This window comes from Pleurodeles waltl, chromosome 5 (genome assembly GCF_031143425.1).
Source record: "Pleurodeles waltl isolate 20211129_DDA chromosome 5, aPleWal1.hap1.20221129, whole genome shotgun sequence".
Classification (NCBI taxonomy): domain Eukaryota; kingdom Metazoa; phylum Chordata; class Amphibia; order Caudata; family Salamandridae; genus Pleurodeles; species Pleurodeles waltl.
Genome location: NC_090444.1, coordinates 340,101,355 through 340,123,888, shown reverse-complemented (window position 1 = coordinate 340,123,888; position 22,534 = coordinate 340,101,355). Strand labels below are relative to the sequence as shown.

The following is a 22,534-nucleotide window of genomic DNA, read 5'->3' as shown; positions in this document are numbered from 1 at the left end:
TTTCTGCAGGAAGATGAGGCTGGAGATAAGCGTGTGGCAGCGATGGAGCCTGCGGACAGTGATGAAGATGAGGCAGAGGATAAGGATGAGGACAACAGAACTGCAATCATTCGACCATACTTCCAGTGACACACAGGTAAGACACTGTAACTTCACCTACCATTGCAGTTTTGTGTTGTAAATTTTAACTGGCAGGCCGATGTTCCCACTACTATTGCCACCTACTGTACCCTTTGACATGTCTATTCACAGATATCTGTGCCCCACTCTGCCTCCTGGTGTACTGACTGCAGCAAACTACAGGTCATACCTAATATATGACTGTACAGTTGAATTGCAATGTCTACAGATTGTGAAACAAATACATAGTTCAATCACTTGACAGACTCAATACTTGTATTTCTTACAAGGATGTTTATTTGTGTGCTTATAAGTGAATGGGGTATTGCTATAGGCAGGGGGTGGGGGGGTGGAGGAGAGTCCAGGGTAGATGCCAGTCTATTTGTATCACAGGTGCATTGTGTAAGGGGGCATAGGAAGTGGAGCAATGGCAGTTAAAAGTGGACAGGATGACAGAATAGGACACAAGGGTGACAGTCTTATTTCCTGGAGGGAGTTTTAGCAATTTTCTCTGTATTCCGCCTGGATCGCAGGGACCGTTTGCGGGGTGGTTCTCCTTCTGCAGAGGGTTGGGTGCTGGTGGCCTGTTTTTCCTGTGGCGGGGCCTCCTGTCCACTAGCGTCAGCAGAGGCGGAGGGCTGTTCATCGGTGTGGCTAGTGTCAGGGGCCCGTTGGTGTGCCACTGCCTCCCTCATGGAGTTGGCCATGTCTGCCAGCACCCCTGCAATGGTGACCAGGGTGGTGTGGATGTCCCTCAGGGCAGGTGGACTGGATGTTGCTGGCACCTCCTAACCGGTGACGTTGGGTTTGGGAGGCCCTGTGGGGATGTAAATGCAGTGTTATTGTTTCTGAGTGTGACATCTTGTGCATGGGTGTGTTGCCCTGTATGGTTGTGTTTGCCCTGTCAGGTTTGCCTTGTGTGAGTAGTGATTTTGTGGGCTAGGTGACTCTCTCTAGTGTGCATGCTTTAGTGATGGGCGTCCATGCAGGGCTGTGAGTGATGTCCATGCATTGGTGGTGCATGCAGGGCTTGGTATTCGGATGGGTGGGTTGTGATTGTGGGGTGTGTGTGAGGTGGTGGGGTGATGGGGGTGAGGGTAGGGTTGGGGGTATGTGATGGCATGCAGGTAGGGGGGGTGATAGTAATAGAGATTTGACTTACAAGAGTCCAGTCCTCCTGCTACTCCTGCCAGGCCCTCAGGATGCATGATTGCCAAGACTTACTCTTCCCATGTTGTTAGTTAAGTTGGGGAGGTGGGGGTCCACCGCCAGTCCTCTGTACAGCTATCTGGTGTCTTGCAACCACGGAACGCACCTTCCCCCGTAAGTCGTTCCACCTCTTCCTGATGTCATCCCTTGTTCTTGGGTGCTGTCCCACGGTGTTGACCCTGTCCACGATTCTCTGCTATAGCTCCATCTTCCTAGCGATGGATATCTGCTGCACCTGTGATCCGGATAGATGTGTCTCTACCCGGATAATTTCCTCCACCATGACCCTTAGCTCCTCCTCTGAGAACCTGGGGTGACTTTGTGGTGCCATGGGTGTAGTGTGTGTGGTATGTGTGAGGGCGTGTGGGGTGATGTATTGGGGTGTTTGCTGTGAGGTGCATGGATGGTGTATGGGTGATGGTGTTCTGTGGTTGTGTGGGTGCTCTTGCTGTATCTCTCTCTAGTGGCAATTTTTGTTAGTCGTAAAGAGATGTGGGTAATGTGTGTGTGTTTTATAGTGGTGTGGGTGTGGTGTGTGTATGGGTGTCAGGTGTGTGTTATTCAAATTGTCCAATGTGGTGTTGTTTTGTTAGGTTTGAGCGCAGCGGTATGTACCGCCAATGGTTTACTGTGGTTGAATGTCCGCCGCGGTGATTCGTGGGTCATAACTGTGTGGGCTTTGGTACTGCCAGTTTATCACTGACATTTGGGCTGACGGACTTGTATGTGTGTCTGTACAGTGACGGATTGCTATGTGTGGGTCATAATATGGGTAGCAGTATACTGCCGCAGTATGTTGGCAGCAGTCAGCATGTCGATAAGCGGGACTTACCGCCAATGTCATAATGAGGACCAATGTCTTTTGTGGTAATTTCATCAGGCACACCGAGTTTAAAATCAACGTGTCAGTCTCCTAAAGCAATAATAGTGTATTTCACATTTAGTCTACAAATGTGTCAGTTCTGGGATGACTGTTTTTTTACATTTTATTTACGTTGCTAGAGCCCAAAAACACACAAAAGGTGCAGTGGAGAGAACATGAGCTTAGGTGCGCAAATACAACTCATTCCCAGCATAAATTTCACATCTTCAAATAACAAATCAGGAAAGGTGGAATTCTACATTAAAAGTTTACTTATAATGGGGGGAAATGCCACTAGTAATGCGGAAATGACCCATATGCAAGTTATTCAAGTGGAATTGCAGATGTTTCTGACTGAGGCATACCGCCAAAGTATGTCAACATCCACAAATTCACATGGTTACAATGTCCCTACCTTTTGCGGATGGTTTGCATGCACTTCCATTTGTTCGTGTCAAAGTCAAGAATAAGTGCATTCCCACATTTCTACATTTTATGCATTGGAGTACTCCATGACACCCACGGCTGTCATATTTCCTGGAGAATTGCAGGCATCCATTATGAACCCTGAAAAAGGCGGTTATCGGATACAAGTACAGGAACACATTTCCAACTTCTAGTCCCAAGATACTTGAGCAGAAGACATCTGCACAGAGGGAAAAACCTGGGCCATGCTGCACTCTTTATTCAATCTGGCCAGCCATATATTTTTCCTACAGTGAACTAAAAAAAATCTATGAGACCACAGAACATGCTCACGTTTTTATTGTGTGGTTTTTCGGCAGAGCTACATTCTGCTGAGAGGGATGGATTAAAAACGTTTCCCTCCACCTGGCTGAAGACAGGCCCTGTCTCCTCTTCCCAGCTTAAGTGGTAAATGACAGGAGTGGTAGCAATTATAGAGTACATAGGTACAGGATTTTTACATACATCAATGGTAGGGGGAATGCCTAAAAGGATGTCTCCTGTACATGCTTGTCAAGTCAAACAAAACTCATGTATCTGTATTAGTGTAGAAAATGTGTAGATTGGATTTTTTGTGAATGTGTACTTCACTGTATGTAGTAAATGGAAGGTATTTGTTCTAGTTGGGGTTCCATATGCATAGCTACAGAACATAGTTGTAGGATTCTCCTTTGGGAAACATGCAAGGTTCAAAGTGGAGTTATTTTTCCAGATACAGCATGTTTTAGAAATTGGGTCTCTAGCAGGCATAGTTATGCACCCTGTCCAGGGAGGGACCACAATCATAGTCCAGGTAAGTCAGTTACACACCATAAATTAACATGTGCTCACCCTCTGGTAGCTTGGAATAGAGCAGGCAGGCTAACCTAAAAGGCAATGTGTAATGTATTCATGCAACACTTGAAACAGTAAAGAAGTGAGAACACACACAAATAATCCACATCATGTTAGTAATATAGAACTTACTTTAATTAACAAAATGAGACCAAAACAACAAAAAATACAATAAGTAGAACTTGAGGTATGCATTTTAAAGAATATCTGCAAATATAGTGCTTAGAAACAAAGCGCCGACCAGAGCTATCTGCCTGCACTTGACCGGGTCAAATCTGAAACTTCAGGCTGACCGCGATAGAGAATTACCCCCATTACTTCAATTCTCCACTTGATATGAAAATTGCCTTGTATTTTATTTTTTACTTTTTGCTGTATTTATAATAAATAATGGTTTAACAATTTCACATGGACTACATTGTATCTCTATGTGTACTGTAAAAAAAAATTCTGATTTGTTAAAGGACTCAAGTCCTTGATAGCATATTTAGACCCAAGGTCCCTTTCTATATCCCTGGGTTCCCCTTGTATTTCAAACTCTAAAACCTTCCATGGCAAGCTTCCCATGAGCCGTACCACAAACTTTTTGAACTATCAAAACCAAGAAACCCCACCACCCCCATCACAAGAGGACTACAGACATCTGCCCTGGAATACTCATTAAGTTATATATTATTGCACATTTGTAAACTCTCGGTTTACTATGGGAGCTGCCATGTCAATTCTATAGCAGGACTGGAGGCTCGGATTATGCGTCTCCTTCTTTGCTGTTTATTATTTTGCGAAATCACAGCAGCCAATCAAATACAACTTTACAACAAAACTACAACTCCCATAAACCCGACGTCGATCCTCACTACCAATGGGCGACCGTACTGCCATATATCTGTTCCAGCCGTCATACTTTCTCCTCTTTCTTTGCTGCTCGAAACAAAGATAAGTGCCTTGTTGTCTTCTCAGTGTGTTTCGTATTGTTTGCTTTAACTTCTTGCTTTTCAGCAATACGACGGTGACCGGTGTCTTCCACGCACAGCGTACGCGCTGCCCGACACTAGAATACACTTCGCGACCGTACATTTTTTCAAGTGTTTACACCGGACGGGGCGCCAGGAGGCAGGGGGAACGCGCGCTCACAGCGCGAGGACAATAGTCTTACATTTAGCTCGCCCGCGCGTGCTCTCCTCACACCGCGGCCTTTTTTAGTCAGTTTCATATCACTGACAGCGAGCTCACGCCAAGAAATCCATTTGTCATTTGGTCAGCTCCTGACTGATTCTTCGTTTGAGCAGACGCATTCCCCACACGCCCACTCGCCAGGGCTGTACAATTGGCCATCACAGGCTTTGCCTGAGGGAAAAGAGTAATTTTTATTTCACATATACATACTGCTGTGTGTATAACCATCCAGGAGGATGTTTCTAGAGGCTTCTTCCTCATTTGTTGCCTCCTGCACGGCCAGGTCACGCTTTGGGACTCCCCCCTCCACTATTGTACTCTCACAAGAGTTCCTTCCTAACAACTCTGTACTCCGGCCACCATGAGCGAGCGACAGACGCGGGAAGGCGCAGTTTTCTTTAACTAACAGAAGGACCTGCTCCTGGTTGAGGATATTATCTATGCCCTGGACGCTTCAGTGGCACAATCTGTGAACCGGGCTCTGGCAACTGCCCTTCAACCTCTCACCAGGCAACTTAAGCACTATGCATTGACTGTTCCTCCCTATGGTAACCCCATGCCCTTTTCCTCCAGTAGTCAGGAGAAAATCTCCCCACCCCCAGGACCAGAATGGCCCCATTCCACGCACATAGCGCAACCGTCCACCAGCGTCCAGGCCCTCTCCTACCCCTCCCCAGACGATGCCTCCGACGCGTCCTCATCCCAGTCAGCTTCTGACAGTGAGTCACTTCCCCACAAGCAGCGCAGACACTCCTTTGATGGACAGCAGGGCCCCACTACCTCTGAATTTTCCGGCCCTTTATCTGCCCTCAGTTTTAATCCTGACAACATCATTCACCCCAGGTCATTAGACTGGGTCCCCCTCCCTTCAGTGGCGGATTATGCCCATGCCCGCATCAGGAAGCCCCTGGACAAGGATGTCCAGAGTTGCCTCTGGTCCGAATGTCCACGTCCCGACATAGTGGCCATGAAACAAGAGCTGGACCAAATTTGGCAACATTCCTGAAGCGCTCCACAAAAGACCCCAAAAAAGGTATTGATAGGTCCTGGACCTTTTCTGATCCATTATATAAGATCTTGGACTTAGCGGTGGCAGTGAAGGAGTCCGGCTCGCAGGTGGATCATGACACTCTGGCCGGATTGGCGCAGCGTGCACTCTGCCTATTGGGCAAAGCCAACTGCGCTACCTCCATGGAACGGAGGAAATCCATCCTGCTTCGGATTAACCCAAAGTTAGCAGATCTCACCAGTGCAGAACCGGGACCCCTTGCCGATGGCCTCCTATTAGGCAAAACATTTGTAAAGGATTTCGGCAAATTTGTCAATACATTTACTGCGCTGGATAAAGGTCCAAACCTCGATGAACAAAGTCTTTCGGAATCGGGTTTTTGCCAGAGGCGGCAGACTTCGAGGGCGCCTGTCTGGACGTGCCGCCTTCAATAGCCCTCAGTAATCCTACAACACGACAGGCAAAGGATTCTCGGCTCCCCGAGACACCTTTTACCCAGCCAGAGCCCGAGCAGGCCGTGCCTGCTTCAACAGAAGCAGTTTAAAGGCCAACTACAGCTCCAGCTCCAACACTCAAGGTAAGCTTGATTTCACCTGCCCAGGTAGCACTAGGGGGGAGGACGAGGTTTTTCCTAAACAACTGGGCAGCATTAACATTGGACCAATGGGTTCTAGAGACGGTTGTAGGTTTCCACCTAGAATTCTTTGGACTACCCCAACAGAGATCCTTGCCACCCCTTATCCATTTTTCCCAACTAGATCTAACATTTATTCAGCAAGAAGTCCAGCAGTTGTTACTCAAGGATGCAATTGCTCAGTCAGCCGGATCCTTCAGGCTACTGCAGCAATATTTTTACAGTAAATAAGAAAGGTGGAGTGTCGCGCCTCATGATCAATCTGAAGGAGTTCAATACCTGGGTTCTATATCGACATTGTCAAGATGTATCCCTTCCATCTGCTCAGGGACATTCTGAGGGAGGGCGACTGGATGGTACGCCTCGATCTGAAAGATGCTTATCTCACAGTCCCGATATTTCCCCCTCACATGAAATATCTGCAATTCCAGTGGGACAACCAATGGTTCCACTTCAAAGTTCTTCCGTTCAGCCTTTCTTCAGCACTCTGGTGTTTCACCAAGGTTATGCGTCCAGTGGTCGAAAGTCTTTGAGCCAAAGGAGTCAGGATGATCTTCTATCTAGACGATATACTGCTAATGGCACACGATGCTCATCTTCTCATGCAGCATTTAAACTGGACCATTCAATTGCTTCAAGAGCTGGGATTTCTGATCAATTTGAAGAAATCCGCTTTGACACCATCCAGTCAGATGGAATTCCTAGATTTCCAGATCGACTCTTTCTTCTCTCCTATCTCATCCAGCCCAGAAGTTACAATCAATTCGGAAGGAGATAAGGTTCACTCTCCAGAAAGACAGGATATCCCTAAGAGTTCTAGCCAGGATAGTGGGGCTTTTAGCGTCTTCTATACAAGCCATATTTCCAATGCCCCTACGTTATAGGGCGCTACAGCGGCTAAAAATTCTCACCTCCAAAAGGGTCTTTTGTACACGGAACTCATCACTCTCACTCGGGAGACACGGTGCGAGCTTCAATGGTGGCTCGAACACATGGCAGCGTGGAAAGGCAGGGCCATTTTCGGTACTTGCCCAGATATCATTCTGTAATCACACGCCAGCAGTTGGGGCTGGGGCGCCAGATGCGATTCTGTCTCGACCGGAGGGCTTTGGTCGCACGAAGAGTCGCCGTTACACATAAATTGCTTGGAGCTTTTGGCAGGTTCTTTTGCCATAAAAACTCTGGCTCCTCACTCCAATTGTTGCGTTCGGCAGCACATGGACAACGCCTCAGCAGTATGATAAGTCAACAGGCCAGGCGGGACGAGGTTGCGGGTCCTAACAGAGATAACAAAGGCATTTTGGCATTATTGTTTTCAAAACAAGATCTCAGTGAAAGCAGAGTATCTGCCAGGTCGGTGCAATATGGTAGCAGACTGGAACTCCAGATTCCTCAGGGACTCCAGCGAGTGGAAACTCCATCCCTCGGTATTTCAGGCCCAACAAACCAGATGGGGACAGTGTCACATAGACCTCTTTGCGTCTCGCCTCTCCCACCATCTGCAACGGTTCTATTCATGAAGACCAGATCCCTTGGAATGGCCACAGATGCCTTTCTCAAAAAGTGGACAGGGCCACTCATGTATGCCTTTCCCCCCTCTGTGATGATACCCAGGGTGGCGTGTCAGTCCGTCAAGCAGAGAGCAGAATTGATTCTGATCACCCTCTTTTGGCGAGCCCAGCCCTGGTTTCCAGTTCTTCTGGAAATGTCCAGAGAATGTCCAGTCCAAATTCCCCCAATCCCGGAATTATTGCTGGACCTAGCGGGGCAGACACATCCTGTTTTGATCCAAGGCAAATTTAATCTCATGGCTTGGCAAATTTCAGGCGAAGCTGGTGTCTGCCAGGCCTTTTGGAGCAATCTACTTCTTTCATATCAGCGTCTTGGTCAGACTCCACTCATAGACGCATGGTGCTGATGGGTGGGTTGGTGCAACTCTCCTTGGGGGCCCCAGTTGTTACCTTAGTTCATTTTTTTGGTGGAACTAGCATCAGGACTAATTTTCTGCACATTAAACAACTACAGATCCGCTATCTCAGTGGGTCATGTATTTCTATTTCTGGGATGTAAATATCATCCTCAATTTTTTTGCGACACTGGCATTGTAATGCGGATTTATACAGAAAACAGTTATCAGCCAAATTGACAAGCTCATTGTGTTTGATATCATGCAGACGGGTGTCTGATGTGAGAGTTTTAGATATTTTGGGTCGTGTGTTCCTCCCATATGGAGTAGCTTTTTCATTTTCCTGGAGAACGAAGACTGGTTCAAGGCAAGTAACCTATCCTAGCTATCCAGACGACTCTAAACTATGTTTGGTACAGTGTTTAAAAGAGTATGAGGACCACACCAGGGAGTTTCGTAGACCTCCTGGGGGTCAATTGTTAATTGCACTTCAGAAGCCCTTTCACACAGTATCTTCGACGACCTTAGCTCGCTGGGTGAGGTGGATTCTGTCTGAGGCAGGAATAGATACTTCTGTCTTTGGAGCCCATTCGGTGAAGGGTGACATGGCATCAAAATCTTTTTCTCTCGGTTCTCAGTTACAGGAGATAATGAGGGCCGAAGACTGGTCATCCGATTCTAAATTCAAGACGTTTTATCATAAACCAGTTTTGGATGTAGCCTCGGTTCTTTTCCAGCAGCCTTAAACGAGCATAATCTGAGCCTCCGGTCCTGCTATAGAATGAAAAGATTTTGAGCATACACAAACAGAATTTTCAATTCTGTTAAGGACACAGAGGTGAGGATTATCCCACCCAATGGATGTATTTTACCTTCCCAGTTATATTATATCAGTTCGGTGTTCAGTATTGGTTCGTATGATTCAATGCCATTGTGATAGCATGGTCTTGTAACTCTCGATTTATTTGATGCAATGTACATTTTCTTTTTCTAATATTGCATGGTATATTGCATGTATCCACACAATTAAACAACTGTTTATTATAATAATTTTGTTTCTATTCCAGCATCCGATCAGAAGTCCTTGTGATGTGATTAAGGAAGAATACCTTTTCTTTCTGCTATGGCGCTCTGACATTTTGAAGAATCAACCAATTCATTGTTGGATCCAATGCCAAGTTTTCATTAAGACTGCTTGTTTATCACTTTGAGACTTTTGTTTCCTCACTGCAAAGAAAGAGGAGGAAGTATGGCGGCTAGAACAGATATGTAGCATTACCGTTGCCCACTGGTAGTGAGGATCGACGTCAGGTTTATGGAAGTTGTAGTTTTTTTGTAAACTTGCATTTGATTGGCTGCTGTAATTTTGCAAAATAATAAACAGCAAAGAAGGAGAAGCATAATCCTCCCCTCAGTGTCCTTAATAGAATTGAAACTTCTTATTGCATATGCTTGAAAAACTTTCATTCATTGCCATAGAACTGCCTAGTTAAATGGAGTCCACCCAGAAAGTGTCACAGTTGTTGTGTAGGGACCTCTCCCATGTCACTCATAATTACACACAACGCAACACAAGCATTCCACACGTGCAACACAGCACCCTCTTACACAACACATGGTATCAGCTCATGACCGCCGTGGGTTGCAAGACATCTGCCAGGTCATGTTATGTCTGTTCACTGATATTGCATGCAGTAGGCGCAGATAGGCTTTGCTTGTCCCAAGATGTAGTCCCTGAAAAAGGAAAATGCCTTCTCAACCTATACCTATGAGGAGTAGTGAATCTGACCCAATAAGAGACCTATCCCACAGTACTGCATCTTTTCAACGAGCCTAGCGATATTCAAACTGAGCTAGGTAGGATGTGCAAGAGGGGCACCATAGGGGAGGATGCTGTATGGCCCAAAACTTTCAGAAAAAAGATTATTAGAGGTGCAAAACCATCAAATGGATGCACAAACACATCCGCTCCCACTTCCATCTGTGGTCCCAGGGTGGCCCTTAGCGTATCTGGGGCTGTATTCCTTAATAACAAGTGGACGACGGACATGAAGTTCCAGTGTAGGGCTATCCACCTTGATGATACAAAGGGAAATGAGTCTCATAGGGGAGGGCTGAATAACAGCATGGATACCCCAAGCCAGGAAATCTGGGATACTGAGGTGGATAGATATAGGTGGTTAAAAGGGAAGGGGCAACCCCAAATTGTACGGATGCTTTTACTGAATTCCTTGTGTTTCAGAGGTAAAGGAACAATTTCACTAGGAACAAATGAAAACTGTGGCACAATTCTGCACAGTCCGGATATGCAATGGGGCACCTTCACGCAGATGGATACTTAGTGGCAATGCAACGAGTTTGCCTATACTCAGCTTGCCGCTGGATGACGTGGCCTCTACTCCTTCGTCACCATACACAGCCTGACCTTGGTCATTACTGGAGAAGATCTGTCAGAGTTGTACCAACACCTTCTAAACAAGAAGACAACTCTGTTGCATCAAGCTCAAGAACAAATTAACTGCTTATTATTTTGGCTGGGCTCAGTACAAGGAAATTCTGGAAGAATTCATATTTTTCTCTGATACACGGGTATCAGCGGGAGGGTCCATACCCTTCTTCACCATGCAGACGAAAGTGAATGCCCGCTGGTTACAAATGTGGTTACAAGATGATGAACGGCACTGAGCTCAGCCTTCATTTGATCAAGGAAGAACTGAGAGCTATCCGCTTCATTGTGATGCTACATCGAAATGTGTTTGACTTAATGTCTGCAATGGAGGGAAGGGCGTGTACCAAAATTGGTGAGTCCTGCTGCATGTTTATCCCAGGCATTGACATGGAAAACAAGACTCTGACTCTTGCCATCCAAGCATTACACTGTTTACAAAGAGACATGCGTGAGGAGGGAGGTGTCCCTGAGCAGGAGTGGTTCACAAACTGGTTCTCCTGGATTATCCGGTGCCTGACCGGTCTGTGCACATCTTTTTGCCTATTTTCATATTATTTCAGTTTTTGTGTGGTTTCCTGCAAATAGGAAGGGGGGGGGGGTTGCTGCAGTAAAAACACAGTCCGCTAATTGGGTAGAATGCAAGTGACTAGGGAAGTAGTAATAGCCAAAACTGAAGAACAACAATCCCCCAATAATGTGGCTGTCATGAAGTATGGGATAGATTGTAGTTGAAAATTAAATTAGAGAGGGGAATGTTAATAAGTTGGTGTGTATAGTGACAGATTCACATATAAAAACAAAACTGCATCACTATTATCAGATTCACCCATCATGAAATCTCCATCTACACCGACTCCGAAATATGTGATCAGGCAGGCTCTGAGACCTAGGGCTGAGGTTACTGATTGACAGGTCACAGGTAGGATGGCACGTAGTCAGCAGACAAACACTCAAAAAGGAAACTCAGATCCATCGCACGGATAGGTACCGCGACACCACAATGGTCAAGGGAGATTGGCCCCAATAAAGCATACATGGCCGGAGGGGTGCGCGCGTTCCCATAACACCATATAGTCAGATGCCACATGAAGCTAGGAACACTCAGCCAATCAGAACACAGCACACTCAGTAACAAGCAGTGATCATGAGCCCCCCATGCCAGACATCTGGACACGTTACCCACTGGCACTCATAGGCCCTCATTCTGACCTTGGCGGTCTTTTCGCAAGACCGCCGAGTTACCGCCGCGGTGAAGACCGCCGACCGCGGCGGTATGCCGCTGTGCGCATTCTGACCGCTGGGAGCGTTCCGCCGGAAAACCGCCAGCAGCCACACTGGCGGTCGGCGGGAAAGTGGAGACTGGTCAACCTCCACCGCCACGCCAGCAGAACACCGCCCACAGAATTACGACCCACATTTCTGTGTGGCGGTCTTCTGTTGGCGGTCTTCTGTTGGCGGTCACCTCCCCATGGCTCCCGTCGCCTCCCGGAGGACCAACGCACAAGGTAAGTTGACCGTCCGTGAGGGGAGGGGGTGGGGGGGTGTTGTGTGATGTGGGCGTGCATGGGGGTGTGCGTGTGAGTGTGTAGAGGGGGTGTGTGAGTGCGTGTATGCGGGCGGGGGGTGCTGCTGTGTCTATGGGTAATGTGTGCTGTTCGGCAGGTGCGCATGTCTGCATGTATGTGTGCGGGTATGTGTCCCCGTTGTGTATGTGTGTGTAGGGGGTGTGTATATGTGCATGTTGGGGGTGTGTGCATGTCGGGGTGCATGTATGTGCATGTCGGGGTGGGGGTGGGGAGGGGGTTCGTACCACCTCTGGGGGGTGGCAGGGGGGTGGAGGGTGTGGGGGGAGGACTCGGATGGGTGGTGGGGGAGACCCCTATCAGTGCCAGGGAAGGAATTCCCTGGCCCCGATAGTGCTTACCGCCATGGTTCGCACGGCGGTTCCCGCCCGCAAGAAACCGCGGCGGTAGGCAGGGTCATAATACCCTTGGCGGTCTTGGGACGACCGCCGGGCCGGAGTGCGCAAACTCCAGCCCGGCGGTCATGACCGCCGTGGCGGTCGGAGTGGAGAAGTGGCGGTCGGTCGCGGCGGGGACCGCCGCGGTCAGAATGCCATTTTTAATACCGACGGTCTGTTCGCGGTCCGACCGCCGTCTCTCCGCCGACCGCCAGGGTCAGAATGAGGGCCATAGTGTCCAACCAAGGTCGAGGCCCACCTGCATTTGCTGTCAGATACCTTATTTACAACTCCAAGACAATGGCCAAATTCTTTACCTAAAAAGGAATGCTGAAATTGTTTTATGGCGCCCAAAGAAAATGTATTAAACACTATTAAACACAGCTCAGATTGATAGTTCTTTGAGGTAGCCCTCAGACCCGGTTTCTGTAACCATTCTCCCGGCTGCAGTGTTTCATTTAACCAACTGTTCCTGTTTTGCCAAACGCCTGGTCTTTTATTTTCAGGGCAAATTCACATTCAAGCAACACAATCGATCGCACAGTTGCGCTAATGGATCAGGTTTATTAGCCACCGGTGTTCAGTATATTATGAAGATTCTCTTCCTCCTGAGTTTTAAAACCTGTTAAATGAGCTTCCAGGGGGCTATTATCTGGGAGAGCATTAAGTTCCCCAGCATGAGTGTCTAGTGCATAGCACAACTGAGATATCAGTACACTTAGGATTTATGCAGTTCATAAATTTCTAGTAGTTCTGCAAATGATCTAAGGTGTTTGTTCTCCCAAATGCCGTGTAATTTAGAAATGTCTATCAGGGACCAAGTGTGGAAACCTCAGGGATCCAGAGTGTGTCGGAGGCACGTCTCACCCTATAATGGGTGTCCCACCCAATCCAACGTAATGCCTGATACCAGCAAGATAATGTGTTAGGTGAGTGTGGGAGTCCTCATCACCTACAAGGGCTATAAAGCAAGATGAGTATGTCCTTCAAGGCATTCTGGCTATGAACTTACACTTGGATCATCACGATATGCAAAGTGGCGGGCATTTACAGGCATTAGTTGGCTGGTAAATAATATAATTTAGCATCTGCAAATTCCAGTACCACTACGTATGGTGAAAGGACGCATTACCGACATCCAATATGGGTATGCCCACCTAGAAGAATGTTGTAATAACGGGCTGTAGTGATCGAAACCCAGTGAATACAAAACACCGACCTTTGGTATTAAAGGGAAAACAGAGGATGAATGCAACCTTACAGTTGCTGAACAGCACAATATACAGCCCTGGACTCGAAACTTGACTTTCCCATTTGACAAACCGTTTGGCCACAGCCCACCGATTAACTATGAATCACTTTCCTTAACCATCCAGATTGAGAGCACACTGAAGTAATTCGATACAGGATCTGCACCCTAAAATTACCTCATATATACTTGTTTGGTGACTAACGACTACCCCGCCCCCCTCCCCAACCCAAGTGTTTCAGTGTCCCCTACGCCCTTGTACACATTGCTATTAAGACTCGGTCAAACGTAAGTCACTCCAGCCATTGAGGGATTTATAGGCAACATCCAGTTGCATGTTGTCACCTTAAGTCCAAAAAGCACAACAAACAGAAATTAAATATACAAGTACCAGAAAGCACATCGATTCAAAGGACAATGCGGACTTCTGAAATAAGACAACTTGTGAGACGGGAAAAGCATTCATTGGTTGTGTGCGGCTGGTAGTGTGGCTGGCTTCTTCTATAAACAGAGCTCTCATCATGTCCGTTATTAACTAGGTGTGTCAAAAGTACAGTACTTACTCCCAGAAAAGGCCCTCTGCCTATCACCGTCTCCCCAGCGGGCAGAGAGATGCGGCCGCAGCCGTCCGCCGCCTCCAGCTCCAGAGCAGGCATTTTTGTGCCGGAGGCCCCCGCTTTGAACCTGGGTCCAGAGGATACCTATGCAAAAGCGTCCGTCAACGCAGCTATCTCCCGCAGCTCGTGGCTTCCGCGTTTCAATTTGAAAAATTCCCATACCGACCGGAAACAAACCCTAGCGGCAAAGGTTCCGGGGCCTGCGCCAGGCGTGGGAACTCAGCCCAGCATCAAGCACTGCAACGCGATCACCGACCTGCCAAGGGGGCAGTGGACCGTGCGGAAACAGCGCAAAGAACGCAGCTGCCTTTAGCATTTCAAGGAGTCTTGACGCTGCTAGGACGTGCAAAGCGAAAAATAGGCTTTATCTATCCGTGTTCTAAAAACACTTTTTCAAACCACGTTTTGCTGCTCTCGTAGTCTGAGCGATACCATGTTGCTTTCCCTCTCCCAGGCATCCCTACCCTTGCAGAGGGGTTGCAGGCTGACACACAGGCTGACACACACTTAGTATGCCTGTTTGTGTCGGTATAAAAGTATGAAAGCTCTTCTGTACTGCGTGAGTGTTGTTTTCTCCTGAGACTATTCAAGTTTTCATAACACACACTTCATGTTGCTGTACTGACAGTGTGCAGCAAGAATAAGTAAGTAAACACGGCGGTGCGGAGCGTTTTAGTTCATCGCTTACTGACATGTTTTCGCAGCAGTAAATTAGACACGCCTACATCCCCGCCCTTAACGTCTTTACTGACAGCTGCCACACCCCTCCCAGCGCTGCCATGGCGATCGCAGCAATGTTCTTTAAATAACCCCAAGTTTTCCACCCGCAGACAGGTGGGATTTGTAGTTCTGACGTTATATTTCTAGTTCAGTGGTCTGAAAGTTCGGACTACAAATCCCGACAGCTACGGTGAAACCCTTACACTGACAGGCGGATACGTGTATTGTTCCGTCAAAAAATATACTGTGATTCGGTATCTCTAATGTTTTAAATCCGTAACAGTTGCTTTGCCGTTGTATGTTTGATCCTAAAGACAGTATCAGGGATCGTGTAAGAGGCCGGAGCAGCAGAGGAGGCCGGCTTGCCGACGACAAAGGTGAGTGCCACGTTTTAAAAAAGGAAAGAGAAACACGCTGTTGTGCTCCTTCGATCCAGGACACAGATATTTTCCTTTTATTAGCAAGCCGTAAGCAAGAACAAGTCATTCCTTCTCTGCCCTTCTCAACCGTCTCCACCTCCGTTACCACCGCGTTCCACCTCCCTCTCGTGGTGTTCCCATGACTCCCGTACATTCCACCCTCTCGTGCATTCCAACCCACGATACAGTACATCCCAACACAACACATCCCCCTTCCTTAATAAGACTAGGTTCACTAAGATTTGACTAAGACTTACATTCCAACACACCCCCCTTCCTTAATACAATCAAAGAGAGAGAAAAAAAAAAAAAAATAATAATACATAGAACAAAAGAACCCCAAAAAGGAAATACAAATGAAGAACTATTGAATAGTGAAATCCTTAATCTAAAACAAAGTCTTTTAGCCACAGGGGTAAATTTCTTCTTCTCTTATCAGTGTCCAAAATCTGGTTGTGTTCCAACTCTTGTGAAACCAATTGTGACTCTTGTTTACTCTGAATTTGATCCCTTGCTTCACCAATTCCTTCCATATCATCACCACCGTTCGTTTCGCTGGTTGAATCGTTATACGAACTTCCAAACGTACCACAATTACTGTCTCTCAAATTTGGTGTGCCTGGGTTATAAGTCTCACCATCATTCACTCCAAAAGGGTCATTCATCTTATTTTCTAGATTCTCCACATCCTCACTTTCATGTACCACTGGACATAATGCAATTCGTTTCAAATTCCACACTTTTCCATTTTGTAACTTCACAGCATTGTGTAAAACCTCCTTTACTTGTTCCGGTCCAAAATATTGGCTCTCACCTTTGACTACTTTGAAAGGTTTTTTAATTCTTACCCAATCTCCAACCTTGACCTGGGTTTTTTTCACACCATGAGCCTAATCAAAATATGATTTGCTTCTATCCTGCGTTTTTTCCATCCTCTTACGTACATCATTCACAGTCCAAAAATCCATACCACATTTGTATAACCATGCTGGATTAAACTTGCACCTAGGCTTTCTACCCCTCATGGCAACAAATGGACTAATGCCAGTAACTTCGTTTTCTGTTACCCTATATGCCCAAACCGCTTTCCAAACAGCCGTATGCCAATCGTAGTGTTTTCTCATAGCTGCTTGAATGACTCCCTTTAACACTCTGTTAAACCTCTCAACACAACCATTACCACTAGGGTTGTACAATGAAGTGGTTTTGTGTGAAACTCCAACTCTATCGAAATAAACCTTAGCCATGTTTGATACAAATTGTACCCCATTGTCACTTAAGAGTAAAGCTGGAATGCCTTCCGAACAAAATGTTTGGTCCAAACATTCCAACACAGATGCAGTATCCGCCTTTTTAACTACTTTAACCACAGGCCATTTTGAAAAAAGGTCCATGATGACCACCAAATACTCCTGCTGTTCTCCAATAGGCCCCATTAAGTCTATGGCCACACATTCCCAAGGTACCACTGGAACTAATTTCTGATCCATAGGTGGTCTCAAAGTGTGTAAAGTTTTGTCAGCAGATGCACACACATGGCAATTACGCACAAATCTCTCCACTGCGGTATCAATACCTGGCCACCAAAAATATTCTTTAACAATTGTTTTTGTACGTACTATCCCAAAATGACCCTCATGGCATAATTCTATGATGCTTGCACGTAAGTTCTTAGGAGGAACAAACCTATTGCCCCTCAAAATTAAATCATTCTCTATAGATAGTTCCGCTCTGAGTTCCCAAAAATGTTTACTCCCCTCGGACAATAAATCTTTTTTTGGCCACCCTACCCGCAAAAATGTTAGCACACTTTGCAATTCCTCATTCTTTTTTTGTTCCACTTCCCACCTGTCCTTACTTAAAGCAGGTAAGCCGGAATCAAAAATAAATGCAATTTTACACTGATCCCAAGGGTCCTCCACACATTCTTCTAAAGGACATGGCATCCTAGAGAAACAGTCAGCCAACACATTCTTCTTCCCTGGTACGTACACCATCTTGTAAATGTACTCACTCATTCTCATAGAAATCCTCGCAATTCTCGGCGATGCTACAACGCTACCCTCTGAAGACAAAAGTTTCATTAGTGGTTTATGATCACATTGGATGATGACACTCCTACCCCACACAAATGAACGAAAATGCTCCAAACCCCACGCACAAGCAAGCGCCTCTCTTTCAATAATGGGATATTTTTCCTCAGCTGATGTTAAAGATCTAGATGCAAACAGGATAATGTTCTCCTTACCACAATCTTCCTTTTGTGACAACACTGCACCCAGACCTTTATCGCTCGCATCTGTGGTCAAGTAGCACTGGAGTAGTGGATCAAAACCACTCAAATTAGGGACCTCGCACAAATATTCTTTGATGTTTTTGAATTCCACGTCACACTCTGAGTTCCAATCAAATCTTGCATTTTTTTTAAGCAGTTGTCTTATGTTAAATACTTTCTCTGCAAAATTTGGAATAAACTTTGCACAAAATTCTGCCATGCCCAAGAATGACCTAACGTCATCCTTACATGATGGCGGTGACATTTCCTTAATAGTGCTTACTAAAGATGGCTTAGGTTTAACTCCCTCGCCACTAATAACGTGCCCCAAATATGTCACACTTCTCTCTGCAAACTTGCACTTACTCATTTCAACAGTCAATCCATTGTTTTCCAAAATACGTAACACACGTTGCACTCTATCATCGTGACATTCTCTTCTGTTTCCAAACACAAGGATGTCATCCTGAAAGAACATTACTCCTTTTTCCTTTCCAAATAGTTTGTGCATCAAACGCTGGAAAACAGCAGCGGCAGATGCCAAACCGAAAGGCATTCTTTTAAATTGAAAACACCCTATATGAGTGATAAAGGCTGTTAATTTCCTCGATTGTAGTGACAGAGGAATCTGATGGTACGCCGCTGATAAGTCAATACTAGAAAACCAAGTAGCGCCTTTAAGACTGGATACCATTTCAGTAATTTTTGGCAACGGAAATTGGTCTATGACAATGTTATTGTTGAGGTGACGCAAATCCACACAAAGACGGATCTTCCCATTACTGCGCCGTGCTACGACCACCGGTGAAACCCATTCCGAGCTCTCGATGGGCTCAATTACGTTCAATTGTACCAATTTCTCCAATTCGTTCGACACTTCTTCTCTTACCATTAAAGGTACAGGTCGTAGTTTATGTACTTTAGGATGTGCATCATGTTTCAACACAATCTCATGCTCAAACCCGCATAGTTTCCCGAGTTGTTTGTTAAAGACTTTAGGAAACTTCTTTTCCAGTTCCTCTTCCATTGAATTTCCTAAATCTGCCAGAAGTACTTTATCCTCACTGTTGGGATCTAAAATCATATGTAATTTACCTTGGTCTTGCCAACCTAGGACTGAAGGTCCTTTTTTTGCTACATATAATTTGCCTCTGGCACTCCTTCCTTTGAATTGAAAAACTAACCATCTGTACCCAAGTACATTGATTTTTTCGCCCGTATAACTCTCTGGTTCAATGTCAGGAGGGAATAAATGTTTCCCTACTTTTGGTAAAAATTTATTTTCCCACATGTTCTCGTTAATTATGGTAAATGGCGAACCCGAATCAGCATGAATATTAATATCTATCCCTCCAATCTTCATTTCGCACATTGGTTTTTTCGACAAATAACTTCCATTAATGTTCAATACGAATTTGTTCTGTACATTCTTGATCATGTTAATACTTCCACATTCATCTTCTGTATCACTGTTGACATTGTTCTCATACACGCATTTGACGCTATTTCTTTTCTTTTGACATACTTTCCCAAAATGTCCAATTACACCACAGTTGTTGCACCTTTGTTTCGCAGCAGGACACGATTTTGAAAATGCCAAGTGTTCTTTACTGCCACAACGATAACACCTTTTATCTCTGTGTTCTACCTTCTCCTTGTAGTTGAACGTTGGAGTTTTTTCTGATTCTCTCTCTTTGTAGTTAGATGTTGATTTGCGAATATTTATTTTGAAAACACTACAGTCCTCTTTATCTGAAGATTTCAATTCTGTCGCACACCTTCCTGAAATCTCAGCTTTACGAATAATCGCTAGAACATCTTCCAGTGGTGCATCGCCATTTATCCATAGGCGTTCTTGTATGGACTGATTACGAGCATGCATGACTAATTGATCTCTAATGAGATCATCATGTAAAATGCCAAATTTACAATCAATGGCTAACTTCTTTAATTCCGCTACATAATCATCTACCTCTTCTTCTTTATGCTGTTTGCGTTGAAAAAATTTGAAACGTGTGATGCCAATGCATACTTTTGGTGCGAAATACTTGTCAAGATCCATTAATGCTGCATCAAAAATGTTTCCATCTCCCATAGGTACATTTTTCTGCATTCTACTATACGTTTTTAATCCTACTGGACCAAGCGAATGTAACAGGATTATTTTTTTCTGTTCTGGAGACATTTTTTTTTCTTCGTCTATAGCCTCAATGTAATTAGTAAAGTAATCCTTCCATTCTGTCCATTTGATTGAGGGTTCAGTACCTGAAACTCAAAATGCATGTGGTGGGCTTATGCTAAAATTCTGTTGTGCCATTAGGAATGACCTGTTCTTTACTGTTCTGTTCTTTAATAACTTGTTCGACTCAGCACACTAGTAAGGGAACCTCTTGGAAACAAAGTAGCTCAATTCATTGCGATGTCATGTAAAGAGAAAAAAAAAAAATATATATAGCTTGGCAACGTCCTGGACAGTTTATGTAGTTGCCTAGACAACGTCCGTCAACACACAGTGCGTCATGCCGCATTAACGTTGAGCTCGTAGCAACGCACGCGCCAGCAAAGGCGTGCGTATAAGAAACTTGTCTCGAGCACCCAACGGACGTCGCGCGTGCCGCTTATTATGTCAAACTTTGTACTGTAGCACTGCTACTCCACCCTCACAAGCCCGACTCACTGCAATGATTAGCCCGTTTCCACGAAGATCCTCGGCGTTCGTCAGCAGATTGGAAACGCTGGATTACGCTGGAATTCGATCCCACGCTCGTCGCCACTTTCTTTGTTGTGCTCCTTCGATCCAGGACACAGACAGCAACTTCGTAAGTGGTATTTTCCTTTTATTAGCAAGCCGTAAGCAAGAACAAGTCATTCCTTCTCTGCCCTTCTCAACCGTCTCCACCTCCGTTACCACCGCGTTCCACCTCCCTCTCGTGGTGTTCCCATGACTCCCGTACATTCCACCCTCTCGTGCATTCCAACCCACGATACAGTACATCCCAACACAACACACGCTCTGTAGTGTTAGGAAAAGAAGGATCCTAACAATTGTGGCATGGTCGATCAGCTTTATTTCTCGTACAGCAGTAAGGCACCTAGGGGTCATCTGCAAACAGCTGCATATGCTGCCATACCTTCGATCACACCACTGTAGAATGATCAACTGTGTTCCAAAAAGAGCAGCTGTTAGCTTACATTGTACTAGATTTGGGGGTCATATAGCGTTATCTGATGAATCAAACTTAAAAACTGAGTCTGTTTAACACAACAATACATATATTGTGAAGCACATTAGTCTCCACAAAAAGAAAAGTTATAGAAGGCAAAAACATCCAGTTAGTGTTAATCAATAATGAATATAAATCTCTTGATTAATAATGAAGTTCAATTCAAATCACGGTCATAAAAGAAAGAGGTCACACTGTCATAAAGTCGCCTCAGAGGCAAAGGTTTTAAAAGTCAGTTCATCCATAAAGAGAGTATGTTATGTTAAGCAGATTTGAAGAGCGCTGTATTGCCCCTGGCCCTGAGCAGGTGTGAGCAGTTTGTATTCTATGTTTTATTATTGCTGTATTGTGTTCTTTATTTACTGTTTTAAGTTGCTTAGATTTTACTTTCGCGCCCTGATAGCGTCAGCAAACATTCTAAGTTCGAGAAGTCTGGCCTTTGGCAGTTGCCTTCTGACTCTCGTCTTGGATGCTTGTTTGCTGATGCCGTCGTGGGTCCTAATCTTGGAAATAAACTAATTGGAAACTTTCCTCAGTTTTTGGGGACATTTGTTGTTTCTGAACCTCCCGTACCTCCTACATTTTATGGTACCAGGAGTGGGGTAAGCTGACTGATTCTTCTACCTGAATTCTCATGGAGGACATGTAGGACGATCTCCTGCGAGGACCCACTGACTCTTTGTGTCAGCCGATAATGGTTTAGACAAATTTTCTTCTTCTTTGTGCCAAGCTGAAAGTATTGGTGGAGATTAAAAGAAGAAATGAAAAAGGGAATGTCGCATGAGTGCTGAACTTGTTGCCAGGACACTTTGAGGACCGTTAACATCGCGACTGGCATTGCTTGTTGCTTAGATACCTAGAGGAGTGTTAACGCGCTGACTCTCGAGACAAAGAGTTGACGTTGCACGAGCGGCATTCCTTGTTGCTTGGATACTTCAAGTGGCTCGACGCGGACAGCATTCTTTGTTGCCTGGATACCATGAGAGGCTCATCCTGCGCTCGAGACAGAGAGTTGACGTTGCACAAGCGTCATTCCTTGTTGCCTGGATACTTCGAGTGGCTCGACGTGGACAGCATTTCTTGTTGCCTGGATACCCTGAGAGGCTCGTCCTGAATACGATTAACTCACGTTTACCGTTGCCTCGTTACCGTTGAAGCGCATGGAGTGCGCTTTGTTTACAAGTTGTTTCAAGATATGCTGTTAAGGCTGTGTTCTGGCATACTCGCGCAGCGGGTTGCCTAGTTACTATTTCAGAGCGTGACTTTGTCTTGGATGCTCTGCACACAGTGAACTTGTTGTTAGTGACCCTCATGTTTTGATGCGACTTTCCTCATCCTTTACTACAATTTGTTTTGCAGGAACTTGGTTCAAAACGTTATAGTTAGCATTTTAGGCTTTGTGTGTG

At 45.5% G+C, this 22,534-nt stretch overlaps 2 protein-coding genes across 6 annotated transcripts in view; one reads left to right on the top strand and one right to left on the bottom strand.

Moving 5' to 3' along the window:
• Nucleotides 1-14,784, bottom strand: part of APLF (aprataxin and PNKP like factor) — a 617,611-nt gene extending 602,827 nt beyond the window's left edge. For 2 of the 4 annotated variants that reach the window (XM_069234080.1, XM_069234081.1), the window contains exon 1: nucleotides 14,437-14,782. In XM_069234080.1, coding sequence (XP_069090181.1) covers nucleotides 14,437-14,529 — 93 coding nt within the window. In that variant the 5' untranslated portion in view covers nucleotides 14,530-14,782. Of the gene's footprint in view, nucleotides 1-14,436 lie in introns of all 4 variants that reach the window. The other 2 variants (XM_069234079.1, XM_069234078.1) reach the window with 2 other exon arrangements.
• A 249-nt stretch (nucleotides 14,785-15,033) lies between these two features.
• Nucleotides 15,034-22,534, top strand: part of FBXO48 (F-box protein 48) — a 78,922-nt gene continuing 71,421 nt past the window's right edge. The window contains exon 1 of one of the 2 annotated variants that reach the window (XM_069234083.1): nucleotides 15,034-15,587. The gene's annotated coding sequence lies outside the window, so the exon portion shown is untranslated. The remainder of the gene's footprint in view (nucleotides 15,588-22,534) is intronic. The other variant, XM_069234082.1, reaches the window with a different exon arrangement.